The 15,030-nt window shown below is 32.6% G+C and overlaps 1 protein-coding gene across 1 annotated transcript in view; it reads right to left on the reverse strand.

Moving 5' to 3' along the window:
- LOC108910885 (probable multidrug resistance-associated protein lethal(2)03659) overlaps positions 1-7,496 on the reverse strand; it is a 26,616-nt gene extending 19,120 nt beyond the window's left edge. Inside the window, exons 1-4 of the mRNA XM_018715628.1 lie at positions 7,417-7,496; positions 6,378-6,489; positions 3,023-3,253; positions 1,679-2,106 (exon numbers count right to left, since the gene is read on the reverse strand). Of these exons, the coding sequence (XP_018571144.1) occupies positions 1,679-2,106; positions 3,023-3,253; positions 6,378-6,454 (736 nt within the window). The 5' untranslated portion in view covers positions 6,455-6,489; positions 7,417-7,496. The remainder of the gene's footprint in view (positions 1-1,678; positions 2,107-3,022; positions 3,254-6,377; positions 6,490-7,416) is intronic.
- Between the last annotated feature and the right edge of the window lie 7,534 nt (positions 7,497-15,030).

The following is a 15,030-nucleotide window of genomic DNA, read 5'->3' on the forward strand; positions in this document are numbered from 1 at the left end:
AAAAACTTTTTCCACTCGTTTCCTACATAAAGAATCCTCCTTCTTGTTGCTCCTAAATGCAAACGTTGACAGTAATGATCAAGCTAATCCTCTAGGTTTATCTCTGTCTGACAACATGTTTCAAATAGGTTTATAAAAAGTCGATATAATAATTGGGGTCAGAACACGCTGCAGGTTCACCTCATCCAATCTACTGCACACCTGATCGAGGAAAAAATGAAGAGGCGCGCCACCGAGCATAAATCACATCACCAGTTTGAGATATACCTTCTAGAAAACCATTGTGCAGAAACTGCAAATAATCTGCACCATTCATTCTCTACGGTAAAGTAATTGAACTGTTTTAGCGATTGTCGAGGTTTTCTATTCCTATTGTATACAAGGTGATTAACGGTACGGGGCGGCTGAAGGCCAAAAGAAATTGATTTAAAATATTTTGAAGTTTGTAACTTCACCGCTAGAGGGCGCACCTGCTGTAGTGTTACAGAAAATTGTCGTTCTTCGAAATTTCGCTTATATAACCTAAATTGAAAATACACCTTTTAGATACACTGTTAAGCCCTGCATAAGTTTTGTTTGAACTTTTTTTTTTGTTATTACCATAGCTACGTCAGTATAAAAGACGCTATCTTGAAATTTTTAAATTGTCATAACTTCTAAATGCCTTACTCGATTTCTAGAAACGACGGCTCATTTTAAAGAAGTATTAATAAAATATATTTTTATAATATGGGAATAAAAAAGCGTATTTTCTTGAAGCTATAACGGCATTTTCCAAACATTGAAAATAAACTGCCAACATATCATAAGCTTGCGTAAAATGCTTTTTCCTTGTTCACAAGTACTTTTCCAACACAAATAACACTAATTTTGCACGTGGCAAGAGCTGTCACATTTCATTTGACATAATTATATGACATGGTTAGGTTATGGAAATAATCTTTGTAAATACTCAGATATTTGGAATTAATAAAAAAAAGAAAAATTGTACTTACATATTAAAAAAATTTCAAAATAAAGCAAGTACTTTTAAAGGACAAGTTTGGTATAGTTTTACAATTTAATTTTGGCTTTGACTATGTCATTCTTATTTAAAGAACTAAATAAATGAGGATGTTCTAGCACAACCACACTATTTTAGCAATAGGTTGAAAACGAAAAAGATATCGACCTCCGGTTTGTTTTCCTTAATAAATGGAAAGATTAAGCCATGAAGAAAAACCTATATCGTTGTATTTAATTTTTTTAGACAATTACAAAACTTTTCTTACTTTAAACAAATAACTGATTTTATTCAAAATAGGTTTTTTACGAGTCGAACAACCTGAGATACCTGACCTTAATTAGGTGACCTTCAATAATAATTTAGCTTTAACAGATTTTTTCTTGTTTCTGTAAGAAATTGGGGTCCATAATTTTGCCGTTGTATACATTAATACTTTTTTCGGATAAATCCTGAATCATCTTTTATTTCGATAAAAACAAGGATATCTTCTTAGAGGTGCAATGAAACCATCTCGTGTCAGGAGTCTATGATATACGGATATTGAGAAATTCTTTATGATAGAAATTACAATTACAATTAATCACAGCAATGACTAATCACATTGTATTATAATTTTACCGTCGTCTATATTTCGGAGATAAGAACTGCGGAGTCAATATCACGAATACTTACTTTGAACAGGAATGAATAATACAAAAAAGATAATTCCAGCTAAAGCATATACTCCCATCAAATAGTATGATAAAAACGTTACGAGAAAAATTTGTAGCGGGGCTGCCCAAATGTTGTGAAAACTCAAAAAGATGTTATCGAATCTCCCAAGATCGTTTGCCAGCATATTTATTATTTTCCCAGTATTAAATGCAACTGTTGCAGATTTGCTTATCCTAAGAGACTTCTTATAAATCAGTGAAGTACAGGCCACTCGTATTTTCATTCCTAGATGTTGAATCCCCATCGCATAGTTGTGACCAAGAAGTGCGTTGATGAATGAAGCTAGTATTATCAAAGACCCGTACATGATGGCATCGTTTTTGGACACTGTTTGATTTGGAACATAGTACTGCATTAATTTTGCCAACAACAATGGTTGAGCCAGTCTAAAAATAAGACAGTAATTGGTTCATGTAAAAAAAATGAGGATAAAATACTTTTTATGTACACATAATAGGTAAATTATTATTATAATTCACACTTTTTCCACTTGAATTCTCTCGGTAGTTCCAATATTCTATTTTCGTATATTAATTTCGAACCCATAGGCGTTAAATTAAAACCCGACAACCTATAAACCTTGAATCCATAAAACCTCAACCCATAAACTCTCAATCCATATTTCCACAAACCCACCATATATCTTTTATGTCCATCAGTTCAAAACTCTCAAAACTCATCAATCCAAATCCATAAACAATGAACCTATATACATACGCCAAACCCATAAAGTCCTAATTCGATAGACACTAAACGAGCTCCAAATCCATATAGAAAAAAATTAATATGAAAAAATTCTTAATACTAAAACCATACTTCGAACGTATATGAATTTAGAGCTTATGGGTTAAGGGGTGAAAGTTAATTAGTTTTTGTTTTATGGGTTAAGGACATATCGGCAATGATTTAGGGTTCATGGCTTATAGGCTGTGGGCTTATGGATTTAGAGTTTATGTGTTAAGGTGTTATGGGTTCAGGCTTTATGAGTTGTCAAGTTTACGTTACATACGTACTATCGAGAGATAATTCGGGTGTAAAAAGTATGATTTCACATCTTTCTAGCTTTATAATAAACGCACTTATCACATACTTATTTTCTACAGAAATCCGCAAAAGTAGTATTTCTGAAAAGTATTTAAAAAAATTCAAAGAATTTAATCTGCTGCGGGGTGTCGTGTGAATTTTTGGTGCGAAAAATATCGATTACTTTGCCACATATGCGTATGGACTGTGTTAAATAGAGGTACCCATGCCTATTGCCTTCATGTTAATAAAAAATAAATTACATAGTATTTAACTCACTTGGTTCCAAACTCAATAGTAAACAATACAATACCATAACAACAAATTTCTTTTCCAAAAACTCTCCAAATAGCTCTAGTTAAAGACGGTTTATCTATTTTATTTTCTTGTACCCATGCGTCTTCCAATTTAATTCCCAACCTATGCGAATCGTGATCTTTTAAAGATCCGTAGAGATCATCTTCGTCCAGGTCTCTTTTATATCCCTTTAAAAATGTTGGGATTGTCCAACTGTAAATAAATATACATTATCAATGCTGACATCTACACATCGGGACTTATTCAAGTGTTGCAACGCAACATGGAGATTAGATAGAGTGCTTTGCAAAACGCCGCAAGCTTAACTCAATTTTCAAAAACAAAAGGTGAGCGTTAATGGAATTAAAATGATTACAAATTGACATCCACTATCATTTTTTTGAACGTCTACCTTAATAAGCAGACAATGGATATCAATTGTTTAAATAAAACTGTAACAAAAGCCGGAACGCGTAGTAATTTATTTGTTAGTTCTCGGAACGGATGGGCCAAAAAGTAAAATATTTCAGTCAACACTAATTTTATCGAAAAGTTAAGAGTCTTCAAGGTTTAGCGTCGCCACAGGCCGCCCTTCGGAGAAGGCCCCATGAAATTTAACAATATTTTTTAAACAAGTTCACTTAGACTGTCGGGGCCATGTGTTGAGCATCTGGTATAAAGAGAAAAATAGTTATTTCTAATAACGCGCGAAATGCATTCGAAAGAACACGTAGGAATTCCAAGATATTTAAAGTTGTTAGAATGTTTCAGGAAAATAATAATAGGTCAAATAGCTGTTTTTTTGGCGGATTTTCCAAGTCATAAGGATAGATTAAATGAGATTGACTAATCCGTCCCGTATTGCTATGCGGAGTCACAAGAAGAAGGTATAGGGTTGTTTGTAAGTTTAGCCTCAAAATTATTTAGACAACTGTAAAAATCAGTCAATTAGATAACGATTAACATGGCATAGTTATGCCAAAGCGTCCCGATATTCAGGTGTAACAAAAGCCGGGACTCGTAGTCATTTATTTATTAGTTCTCGGATGGGCCAACTAGAATATTTCAGTCATCACAATTTATCGGAGGGTTAATGGCTTTCAAGTAGTAGGTCGCCAAGACCGTCCTTCGGGGAAGGCTTCACGGAATTTAGCAATATTTTTAACAAGTTCGCTTAAAGTCAGGGGCCATATGGTAGTCATCTGTTGCGTCTGGGAGACGCCAGCGTAAAAACCCATATTTTTAATAACGCGCGAAATCACGAGAAGAGCGTAGAGATTCCAAGCAGAATTAAATTAAATTGTGAAATAGATAGTAATTGGACAAGAAAGTCACAGATTAAGCAGCTGGTTTTTTTGACGGATTTTTCCAAGCTATAAGAGTAGATTAAATGAGATCGACTAATCCGTCAAGTAATTGCTACGCGGAGTCATTAGAGGAAGGCTAGGGTTACTAGTAAGTCACATAATTATTGATATAAATGTAAGTCAAGTCAATTAGGTAATTATTAACCTAATATAGTTAGTTATACCAGCGTCCCGATATTCAGGTTCTCGCCAATAAGACAAGAACAGAAACTTCTGGACCCAAGAAATGGGCGTGTCAAAGCGAAGTGTGGAATTCGAGAAGGATCTGCAAGAAAGGCAGTTCTTCCTTGAGTTTCACATTGAGCAGTCTAATTATTAACTGTAGAGTCTCGGGCTAATTAATTAAATTTAATAATGGATAAAGTTTTTCGAAATTTTGTATGAAGCGCGCATTCCCTGAATCTCGGCACACTGTCGTGTTTAAATCAATTCAATAATAATATTGTTCGAGTCGTTTGTTGTTATTTTGTTTGTATGTTTTGTTTAATGTTATTAAAACCCTTCCTGGAAGTTTTGGTGTTTCCTTTTGTTTCTCCAACTTTAGTGTCACCCTGTATAGCCAGCCACTGGATTACATTCCACGTAAGCGATGAATGGTAAGTGCTTGGAAGTAATTCTCTGAACATACAACATTTCTAAGTTCCCACGTATTAATTAAAGTATATCTAATGATAATAAACTCCCTTTCGAGAATTAAGTAGATAATAATTAATAAAGAAATAGATAATTAATTAAATAACCCCTCAGGTTACACAGGGTTCCCGCCTGTAAGATAAGAACAGAAACGTCTGGACCCAAGAAATGGGCGTGTCGAAGCAAGGTGTCGAATTCAGAAGAGATCTCGAAAAAAAGGCAGTTTTTTCCTTGAGTTCCATATTGAGCAGTCTATTTAGTTTTAGAGCCTCGGGTTAATTTAATAATGGATAAAATCATTGCAAATTTTGATATGGATAGCGCCTTCCCAGAATCTCGGTACGCTGTCGCGTGTCAATAAATTAATTAATAGTCGAGCCCGTTGTGTCGTTATTTTGTTTGTTTGTTTTGTTTTTATTGTTATTAAAACCCTTCCTGGAAGTTTTGGTGTTTCTTTCTTGTTCTTCCAACTTAAGTGTCACCCTATACAACCAACCACTGGATTACCTTGTACATGAGCGACATACGGTAAGAGTCTGGTATTCATTCTCTGAATGTACAACATTTCTAAGTTCCCACGTATTAATTAAAGTGTAATAATAATTATAAACTCCCTTTCAAGAAGTTAATAGTAAACTCTTTTGTCAGTTAACACCGTTATGATACTGGTCATGGCGGTAGATAGATAAGTAAAGAAATAACCCCTCAGGTTACAAAACGATATATTTTTTGTATCTAATCCTGCAACATGGCGGCGTCAATATGGCGCCTGAAAACTCTAAAAATGAGAAAGTCCGGTCAAAATTTATAATCTGGATAGAACTACACATAACGACAGTCGAAAATAAGTACCTACACAGTTGTAGTAAGGCTTCTTGATGACAATTTTGTCATGGAGACATACCAAATTTCAAAATGGCGAATCCAATCTGAATAGTGTAGAACCTTAGACAATCGCTTCGAAAATGTATTACCTAGTGTTTTCTAGGTTACTCATCACAAAACTGATACGAACGATTCAAAATTACAAAATGGAGCTTCCAAAATGGTGTACTTATGGTGAAAGTCCAATCTAAATTCCAAGAGCCTTGAAAATGTATTAGCTAATGTTTTCGAAGTTATTCATTACAAATCAGATATGAATCAAAATTACAAAATGGCGGATAAATTATAAATAAAATAAAGATTTATTACAACACATAATAATTATTTTTTTATATTGCAAATCAGAAAACAATATTAAGAAAATCGAAAGTTACAAAAGTATGGCAAAAGTATAGAGAAATGATATTTCTTTTTTAATTCTCAAAAATATTTTAATGTATTATATATCTTACCAGAAGAATAAACTTGAGAAAATATTCGCATTTTCACGAGGGTGCCTCTCATTTTTTCTTTTTCTTGTATCTTCCATTATTTATATTACACTGTATGCAAATTAGGACAGACCTAAAATTACATATAATGATTAAGGTGGTATCCATAATGGTTTATTTATTTTTTTGCTCAATTTGGTATTATGTGCCACAATAAAAATAAATGAATTACCAGAATATCTTACGTTTGTTATTTTACTATAATGTGTTGCAGTATTTTTATTTGTTACATTTTCTTAAATAAATTATTTTGTTTAAATAAATTAATTTTTTTTCAGTATAATACGAAATTAAATAAAAGATAATAAAAAAGTAAATTATGAAATGCAGAATAACCACAATTTGTTGTAATAAATATTAAACAATTATTTTGCAAATATTTAAGAAATTATATTATATGGGTACTTTACATTTTTACAGGTAATAATATGACAATGGGATAATACTGACATTGATTAATGAGAAATGCTTTGAGAAATCCCCGAAAGTGAAAAATAAATTTAAATTTGGGTCTGTAAATAATTTTATCTGTAACAGATAATTGCGATAAAATCACAATAAAAAAAACACGTAACTATGTAGTTAGGTAGGTATAAATCGATATTGTACTTATATTTGAAATGTACAGTACAAAATTAAATAAATTTTATTATAATAAACACTTTTGTAATATTTAAACTTAGTTGAACTTGAAACTGGTTTTATCATACCATTAAAATTACTTGTCAATTAAATTAATGAATATTTATTTTTATATCATCATAAACAAAAGGTCAATTTAATTAAAAAAGTAAGTAATATTTTATTTGCTATATTCTTCCTCAGATGATACCTATTGTTGCAATATGAAATTGTTATTGACATGTGAAATTTATTATACAGTTTATTGAACAGATAATGTCATTTGACTAGACATCCTCAACAGCTAATTGTGTATATATGGCTTTTACTTGGAGATACCTACTTATTTTTTCTAATTATCATATTCCAAAATACATACCATATATGCATAAATAAACAATTCGTAATGTTTTTACAACAATATCACACGTTCATAAACTAAGCACTTGTTCAACGACGATTTATAAACAACACTAGATTTCATGAAATCGGCGCGTAGGTATCTTGCGACCTTTAGGGGAATCCCCCAAAAGGTAGACCGTTGCACCATATCTCACTAAATCAATGAAATGATAAGTATGTCTGTAATTTGTGTATCTAACAATATTATTTTGTTACCGTGTCCTGCTACATAATATAGTACCTAAATGGTAGAAATTAAAATTAAATTTTCTTATGTCATTGAGTATTTGCGCATTAAAAATCAATACTTTCCAAGAGACTAGTTAAATGTCACGTTTTAACGCAAAATAATTTTTTTATTAAGAATTTACCCTCAGGTCAAGTTAGAAAGTTGCCTTCATGGTCTAAAATAAACATTTAATAAAATAAACATGTGATAGTATGAAGGTGGAACCAGTGGCAGCTGGATTTTCAGGAGGGCTCTGGGGAGGTGCCCCACTTAGAAATTTTCATAGTAAAAAAATTTATTTAAAATTCAGTTTATAAAATTGTCTTGATAATTAAATAGATTAGCCTTATGAAACACATTAAAAAGGAAATGTTAAATTTGTAATGTGCAGTCAATTTAACTCGATTTCGTTTGAAAAACTTTGAATATATGGACTCGGTGCTACATCTGTAAAGTGGTTATAGCGGTGGTCATGACTACCGTCGAGCAGTAGTGAAGAACGAAGTGGGAGTAGCGCATATTTACTATGCAGTTTGAGCTCTGTTTAGACCGACCGTAATTAAATAGTAGCTATCATTCACGGTTTTTTTTCTTATTAAACATAATTTGTTCAGGTGATGTAAAATTTTATTAATTATGTATTGCTTGTTGTGTTTTTTAAAGGATTGTAAAAGTTTAAATGACAGTTGACAATTGTAAAGACAGACCAAATTATCGTAAATAGTCAGTTTCAAAATTTCTAAACTGAGGCTTTTTTTAATACTCCAGATAACATAATTTTTTGTAGCCAGTTTTTTCTAAATTCCATTTATTATGAAATTCCCATGAAAGGTGATTATCAAGGTGCACTCCCAAAAACTTAATAACATCATTTTGCAATAAACTTCCCGCTGAAGACTTAATTAATAAGCTATAGTAGTCCCGTGTACCTATAGATGAAAATTTTATAAAACTTGTTTTTGTTAAATTCAGCACTGGGCCATTTTGACAACACCAGTGCTCCATTTGAGCAATTCATTCCTCCGATAATTTACATAAATCACGTTCTCCGTTTGAGCTAATTAAACAAGATGTATCGTCTGCAAATAACGAACTAAAACAAGTGACCCCAAGTCTTAAGGGAAGGTCATTTATAAATAATATAAATAGAGTTGGGGCTAATACACTCCCTTGTGGTACCCCAGTGTCCACAGGAAACTTTTTTATAAATAAACATCACCCCCATCTTTAATCCTTACAATTTGGTTTCTAATCCACGAATACCATATTTCTCAAGTTTATTGAGTAAGTGAGTATGATTAATGACATCGATAGATCGTAAAATGTGCCGATGGTTTTTTGGTTTTCATTAATTGACTCAATAATATTGCTACAAAATGACATTAGTGCATCCTGGGTCGAGCGACCTTTAACAAACCCATATTGATTTTCAGATATAAGATTATATTTAAAAATAAAAGAACTTAATCTTTGTAGGTAATCTNTATGCCGATGGTTTTTTGGTTTTCATTGATTGACTCGATAATATTGCTACAAAATGACATTAGTGCATCCTGGGTCGAGCGACCTTTAACAAACCCATATTGATTTTCAGATATAAGATTATATTTAAAAATAAAAGAACTTAATCTCTGCAGGTAATCTTTCTCATAAATTATTGAAAATGCCGAAACCAATGCAACGGGTCGGTAATTTTCTATTTTACTAACATCATCTCTTTTATGAAGTGGCACAATCATTGCACACTTTAATTGATAAGGGAAATAACCGTTTTCAAATTAAATATTTAACAAATAAGTGAGGGGTTAACAGGAGATCTGAAACTTCTTTTAGTAATGAACTCGGAACGTCGTCTATTCCAGATGATCTCTTCTCTGAAATTTGCTTGATTATCATATACACTTCATTAATTGATATATCGGATAAGAAAAATGAATTTGGGTTAGAGGATATATCGATTTTTTACTTATAGTTGTTTTGGAATCCAAAGATTGAATCGAATTTGTAAAAAATTCATTAAAACTGTCGACCACTTGTTTTCTGTCGTCAGTTATTTCGCCTTGTACTTGTATTTGGCCTGGAAGATTTTTAATAATAGACATATTAGTATTCATTCTAACCAAATTCCAAGAGGCTCTAAATTTCTTATTTGCTTTGCATCATCATAATAATTTCTTTCCGCTTTATTATATATTTTTTTGATGAGATTGTTTTATAGCTTTATATTGATTTATTAAACCAATATCTTGTTTCGCCATGTTGTTGAAATTGGCGTTAAAATATGCCTTGCTCAATCAGATCTTTTGTAATCCAATTATTTATTTTACGTGTTTGTCCACGTTTGAACTTTTTTATCGGAAAGGCCATGTCAAAATAACTAAAAAATGTTACAAAGAAATTGTCATGAACTTCAACATGATTTACAGTCTGAAATACTGCATTCCACTTCTCTTTACTTAAGAGTTATCTGAAGTAATGTATGTTTTCCTTGGAGAATTAATAAAAATTACAAAGTGGCCTTGGGGAACCCCTGAAAATTGATAAAGATTTTCTGATTGAAAGCCACTCAACTTTGTATCTGTTACTGAAATAAGAGTAAATAACAAATAACAGAGCGACATGACTCTAATTCCACTGTTAATAGATTGTGATCAAGCCGATCAAATACTTTAGAAAAATCTCTTCATTCGAATCAGACTCAAAATCCACAAAAATGTAATTTCTAGTTTTTTCATACAGAAAAATAATTAATATGCAGGGCGACTCATGGGAAAATCATGTAAATAGCTAAAGCAAAGTTAGCACATAACTCGTTTTTTTTTATTTGTCGTCGCTGTCATATATTTATCCCTGAATTATTTTCAAGTAATTAAAAGACCAACCCTAAATTGATTCAAAATATTTATCAACGTGCAAAATAGAAATTAATTTATAGTTGCACTTTGGCTCCATTCGTATGTGTACTCGAACGTCACAATTATCTTATCAAATATAAACTATTTTAAGAATAGGTACATATAATAGAGGATTCGCACTAGAAACGACCTTAATCCATCTGTTTAATGGATGAAAAGTATTTTATATCAAATTAATATATTAAAAAATATATCTCGAGAGGTCATATTCCTGGCCAGAGTATGATTAATTAAAAATTGAAAAATGACTTTTTATTAAATATTGCACTCATGAGTTTAACGAATAAATTTAATACCAACCGAAACTATGATGCCTATAGAATATACAAACGTTGTGTTGTCTATTTTTTTCCTGGCGTAATTACTGGGTTGGCAGGTAAATCGATACTAGTTATTTTCACCTATTTGTTTAATAAATAAATCTTATATCAAAATAAGTGCTATTTAATTGGGAAGACGATAATATAGAGTTGTCTGTAAAAAATATGGCCTGAATGACTGTTATCGAGTTGTCTGAATCAGAAATACTAATAAATTGCAATATAAAATCAAGAGATTAGGTTCAAGGGTTAGTGATTACTAGAATAATGTAATTTCTCATTAATTTGCCAAAAGAACAAAATTCTCAACTGGGTGAAATAGTAGCAGTTTGTATTTTTCCATACACCACAAATTAACTAAAATAATTGAGGATACCCCCGCCCATTCCACCATTTCGTAGAACATGCCATCTTTGTTTTTCATTAAACCCACTTAATTTCACCTATATCCAACACCATTACCCTGTCATCTGGAGTCTGGAGTCTGGAATTGTGGGGAGGGTTAGAGAGATCAATCCACCTGAGCCGCCAACCATCCTATTACAGTGAAAAAGGTGGTGACGTTGCTCAGGGNGAGACTGTCTAGAACTAAGTTCCACAGCAGTGGTGATAGAACACCTCCCTGCGGACAGCCCCTTGCAACAATTCCTCTCACGAAGGCATCCCCCACACTGATTTGTATAACGCTTATATCAAAATAAGTGCTATTTAATTGCGAAGATGGTAATATAGGGTTGTCTGTAAAAAATATGGCCTGAATAACGGTTGTCGAGTTGTCTGAATCAGAAATACTAATAAATTGCAATATAAAATCAAAAGATTAGGTTCGAGGGTTAGTGATTACTAGAATAATGTAATTTCTCATTAATTTGCCAAAAGAACAAAATTCTCATGGTCAAGGAATTTTCTGTACAGATAAATAAATAGGTAACTGGGTGAAATAGTAGCAGTTTGTATTTTTCCATACACCACAAATTAACTAAAATAATTGAGGATACCCCCGCCCATTCCACCATTTCGTAGAACATGCCATCTTTGTTTTTCATTAAACCCACTTAATTTCACCTATATCCAACACCATTACCCTGTCATCTGGAGTCTGGAGTCTGGAATTGTGGGGAGGGTTAGAGAGATCAATCCACCTGAGCCGCCAACCATCCTATTACAGTGAAAAAGGTGGTGACGTTGCTCAGGGGGATCTCTCTAATATAGGCCATTGAAGGCCAGCGTTCTCCCAACATGGACTCTCTTGTTGACGAGACGGCAGTGCATTCACATAGTACATGCAATACCGTCTCGTCTTCCTGTTCACAGTCNATCAAAAGATTAGGTTCGAGGGTTAGTGATTACTAGAATAATGTAATTTCTCATTAATTTGCCAAAAGAACAAAATTCTCATGGTCAAGGAATTTTCTGTACAGATAAATAAATAGGTAACTGGGTGAAATAGTAGCAGTTTGTATTTTTCCATACACCACAAATTAACTAAAATAATTGAGGATACCCCCGCCCATTCCACCATTTCGTAGAACATGCCATCTTTGTTTTTCATTAAACCCACTTAATTTCGCCTATATCCAACACCATTACCCTGTCATATTCCAGAACTGAATGAAGCCTGTGCGCAATTGTAAATAAAGTGCAATCAGAGACATTATTCCTTATGATATCGTGCAATAAGGCGTCGGTTTCATGGCCCATGTTTCCTGTGGCCTCATCGAGAACTATTACTTTCGTTTTGTGTACGACATTGGTTCGGATTGTTCCTGTGAATAATACAGTGGCGACTCGTCGTATGAAGCAACTGAGGCCAGAAATTCTTTGCTTGTATGCACGAAAGTTCTAAAATTTTGAATGTGCTCATTCAAAATTTTTTAGCTTTAAGGCGATTATAGAGCAAAATAGGGCAACCATTGAAGATGCATTTAGGGAGAACGCCGGTTTGAATCAAAAATTTTATGTAATGAAAATGTTAATTAATATGACTATTAGGTTGGTCAAATAAAAACTAGCTTTCCGAGGCCAATTTTTTAGAAGAATTAAAATGCTTAATTAAACGAAACCAGAAACTTACTGAACATTGCGAAAAATTTACCAACATTTTTACAGGATAGTCTAAAATCATACAAAACGAATTAGTTTTTTGTATTCGTGAATATTTAACAAATTTTATTAAATGTGAAGTACCTAATCTATAAAAAGTGTTTTTTTTTAGAGCAGATTAATAAAATATTCAAATAGTTATCACGATGTCATTATACAAATAGTAATAGATGTTTGTTTTAAAATTGTATTTATGAAATAATCTAAATAGTATAAAGCCTACATATTTATATTGTTTGAAAAGGATTTAATTATGTGTTTTGAGACAGACTTGAAGGCTTTTCGGAAACTTTGATCGTATCAACCCGATCAGTAAGATCACTGCCATAGCATTCGAAAAATAAACCCGCGCGCATGTGTTAAAAAATATTTGAAAAAAATTGTCAACAAGATTTTAATATGTTTAATTTTACATCTGCCTCAATTGCATATGCTACGGCATTCAAAAACAATTGTGAGGAATTAGATAGGTACTTATGTTCCTTTTAAATCCAAAATCACTTCTTGATATCGAAAAACAGCTGTTAATGATCCATCTGATCTCAAATTCTAATTTCCATAAACCCTTGTGGATTCAAATTCGGGAAACGAAGTTACAGACGATCAGTTCGTTATTGAAAATTAGATTTTATCTTATTTTCAATAACGAACTGATCCACTGTGATAATATGTTATTTGAATCCGTGTCTGTCTTCAACGACATTTGTTTATTGACCCTTAGTTAAATTTTGTTCACCTTTCATAGTTACATGTACCACCATAATACATACTTCCATAAAATTATGATATTTGTGGAATTGCAGCTCGACGCCTGTTATTGGTATCACACTAATAAAAATTACAGCAATAGTTTTTTGTAAAATTATTCTGACAATGCTAAACTGACAATCAGTCAAAACTTTTACAATTTTCAAATTGCACAGTACCTAATGAAGCAAAACGTTTGGTTTACTGACAAATTGATACCAGTTTAAAAATAACACCGGCTAACAAAAAATAAAAGTTATGTGAACTTTACATGCGGCATATGATTTCCTGTGTATTTTTGTCTCCTGAGCACGAATCCATAGTCTGTTTGCTCCATCACCCTTCAGTTTTCCGTAAATCGCTGAATACCTTCAAAAAATCGCTAAAAATCTTCAGTAAAATGAAGAAATTTAGGAAGTGACGCGATCTTAACTCATGACACATGTTTTTCGTTGTAATTTTGCCTCCTGAATCCGAATCCGTTGTCAGAATTACTCCATAACCCTATAATCTTCAAAAAATCGCTGAAGATCTTCAGAAAAAGGGCGAAATTTGATAAGTGACGGTTTGCTGGGCAACAAGAGAATGCCGAATAGAATACGTATGAAATGCTCTGGAGCACACCCTCAAAGTAGACTCGTGAACACAACCATTTCCGGATAGTGCATAGAACCCAGATATTCAGGGTCTGATCGGGTAGTGGAACGCCGGAAAAATCAACGGCCATCCGAAAGAAGATACAAATGACATAAATGTGCTAATCCTTATCCTTATTCATTTTTATACTTTGCTGAAGATTGAGAGCAGTGATTTAATTAACAGAAGACGAAAATACATCGAAAACCATGAGTAATATATTATCTAGATCTCGTTACTTCTACAAATTTACCATTTTTTAGATCTTCATCGATTTTTTGAAGACTAGACAGTGATGGAACAAATCTGATATTGGATTCGGATTCAGAGGGTATCAATACGTCCGAAAACATATTAGACTAGGCGGTATCTGTTTTGGTTTGGGTGAATCGTATATCCACAGAGATTTTTGGCTTTTTGGCTTTCAAATATCACTAGAAATGAAAACTTTTCTATGCGCATAAAAAAACGTGGGCTTAACTTTTGGCGGCACAAAAAAATTCGAAAAACGTCATATTTTTCTTCCTATTTAATTATGTATCTTTTCAAGAGTTGATTTTAGGCGAAAATGGAAGAGGAAAAAAATGTTTGTAATTAAATTATTTACAAAACATGACTAGTTACAAATCGAATGAATCATG

The sequence above is a fragment of the Anoplophora glabripennis genome, unplaced genomic scaffold (assembly GCF_000390285.2).
Source record: "Anoplophora glabripennis isolate ALB-LARVAE unplaced genomic scaffold, Agla_2.0 scaffold728, whole genome shotgun sequence".
NCBI lineage: Eukaryota > Metazoa > Arthropoda > Insecta > Coleoptera > Cerambycidae > Anoplophora > Anoplophora glabripennis.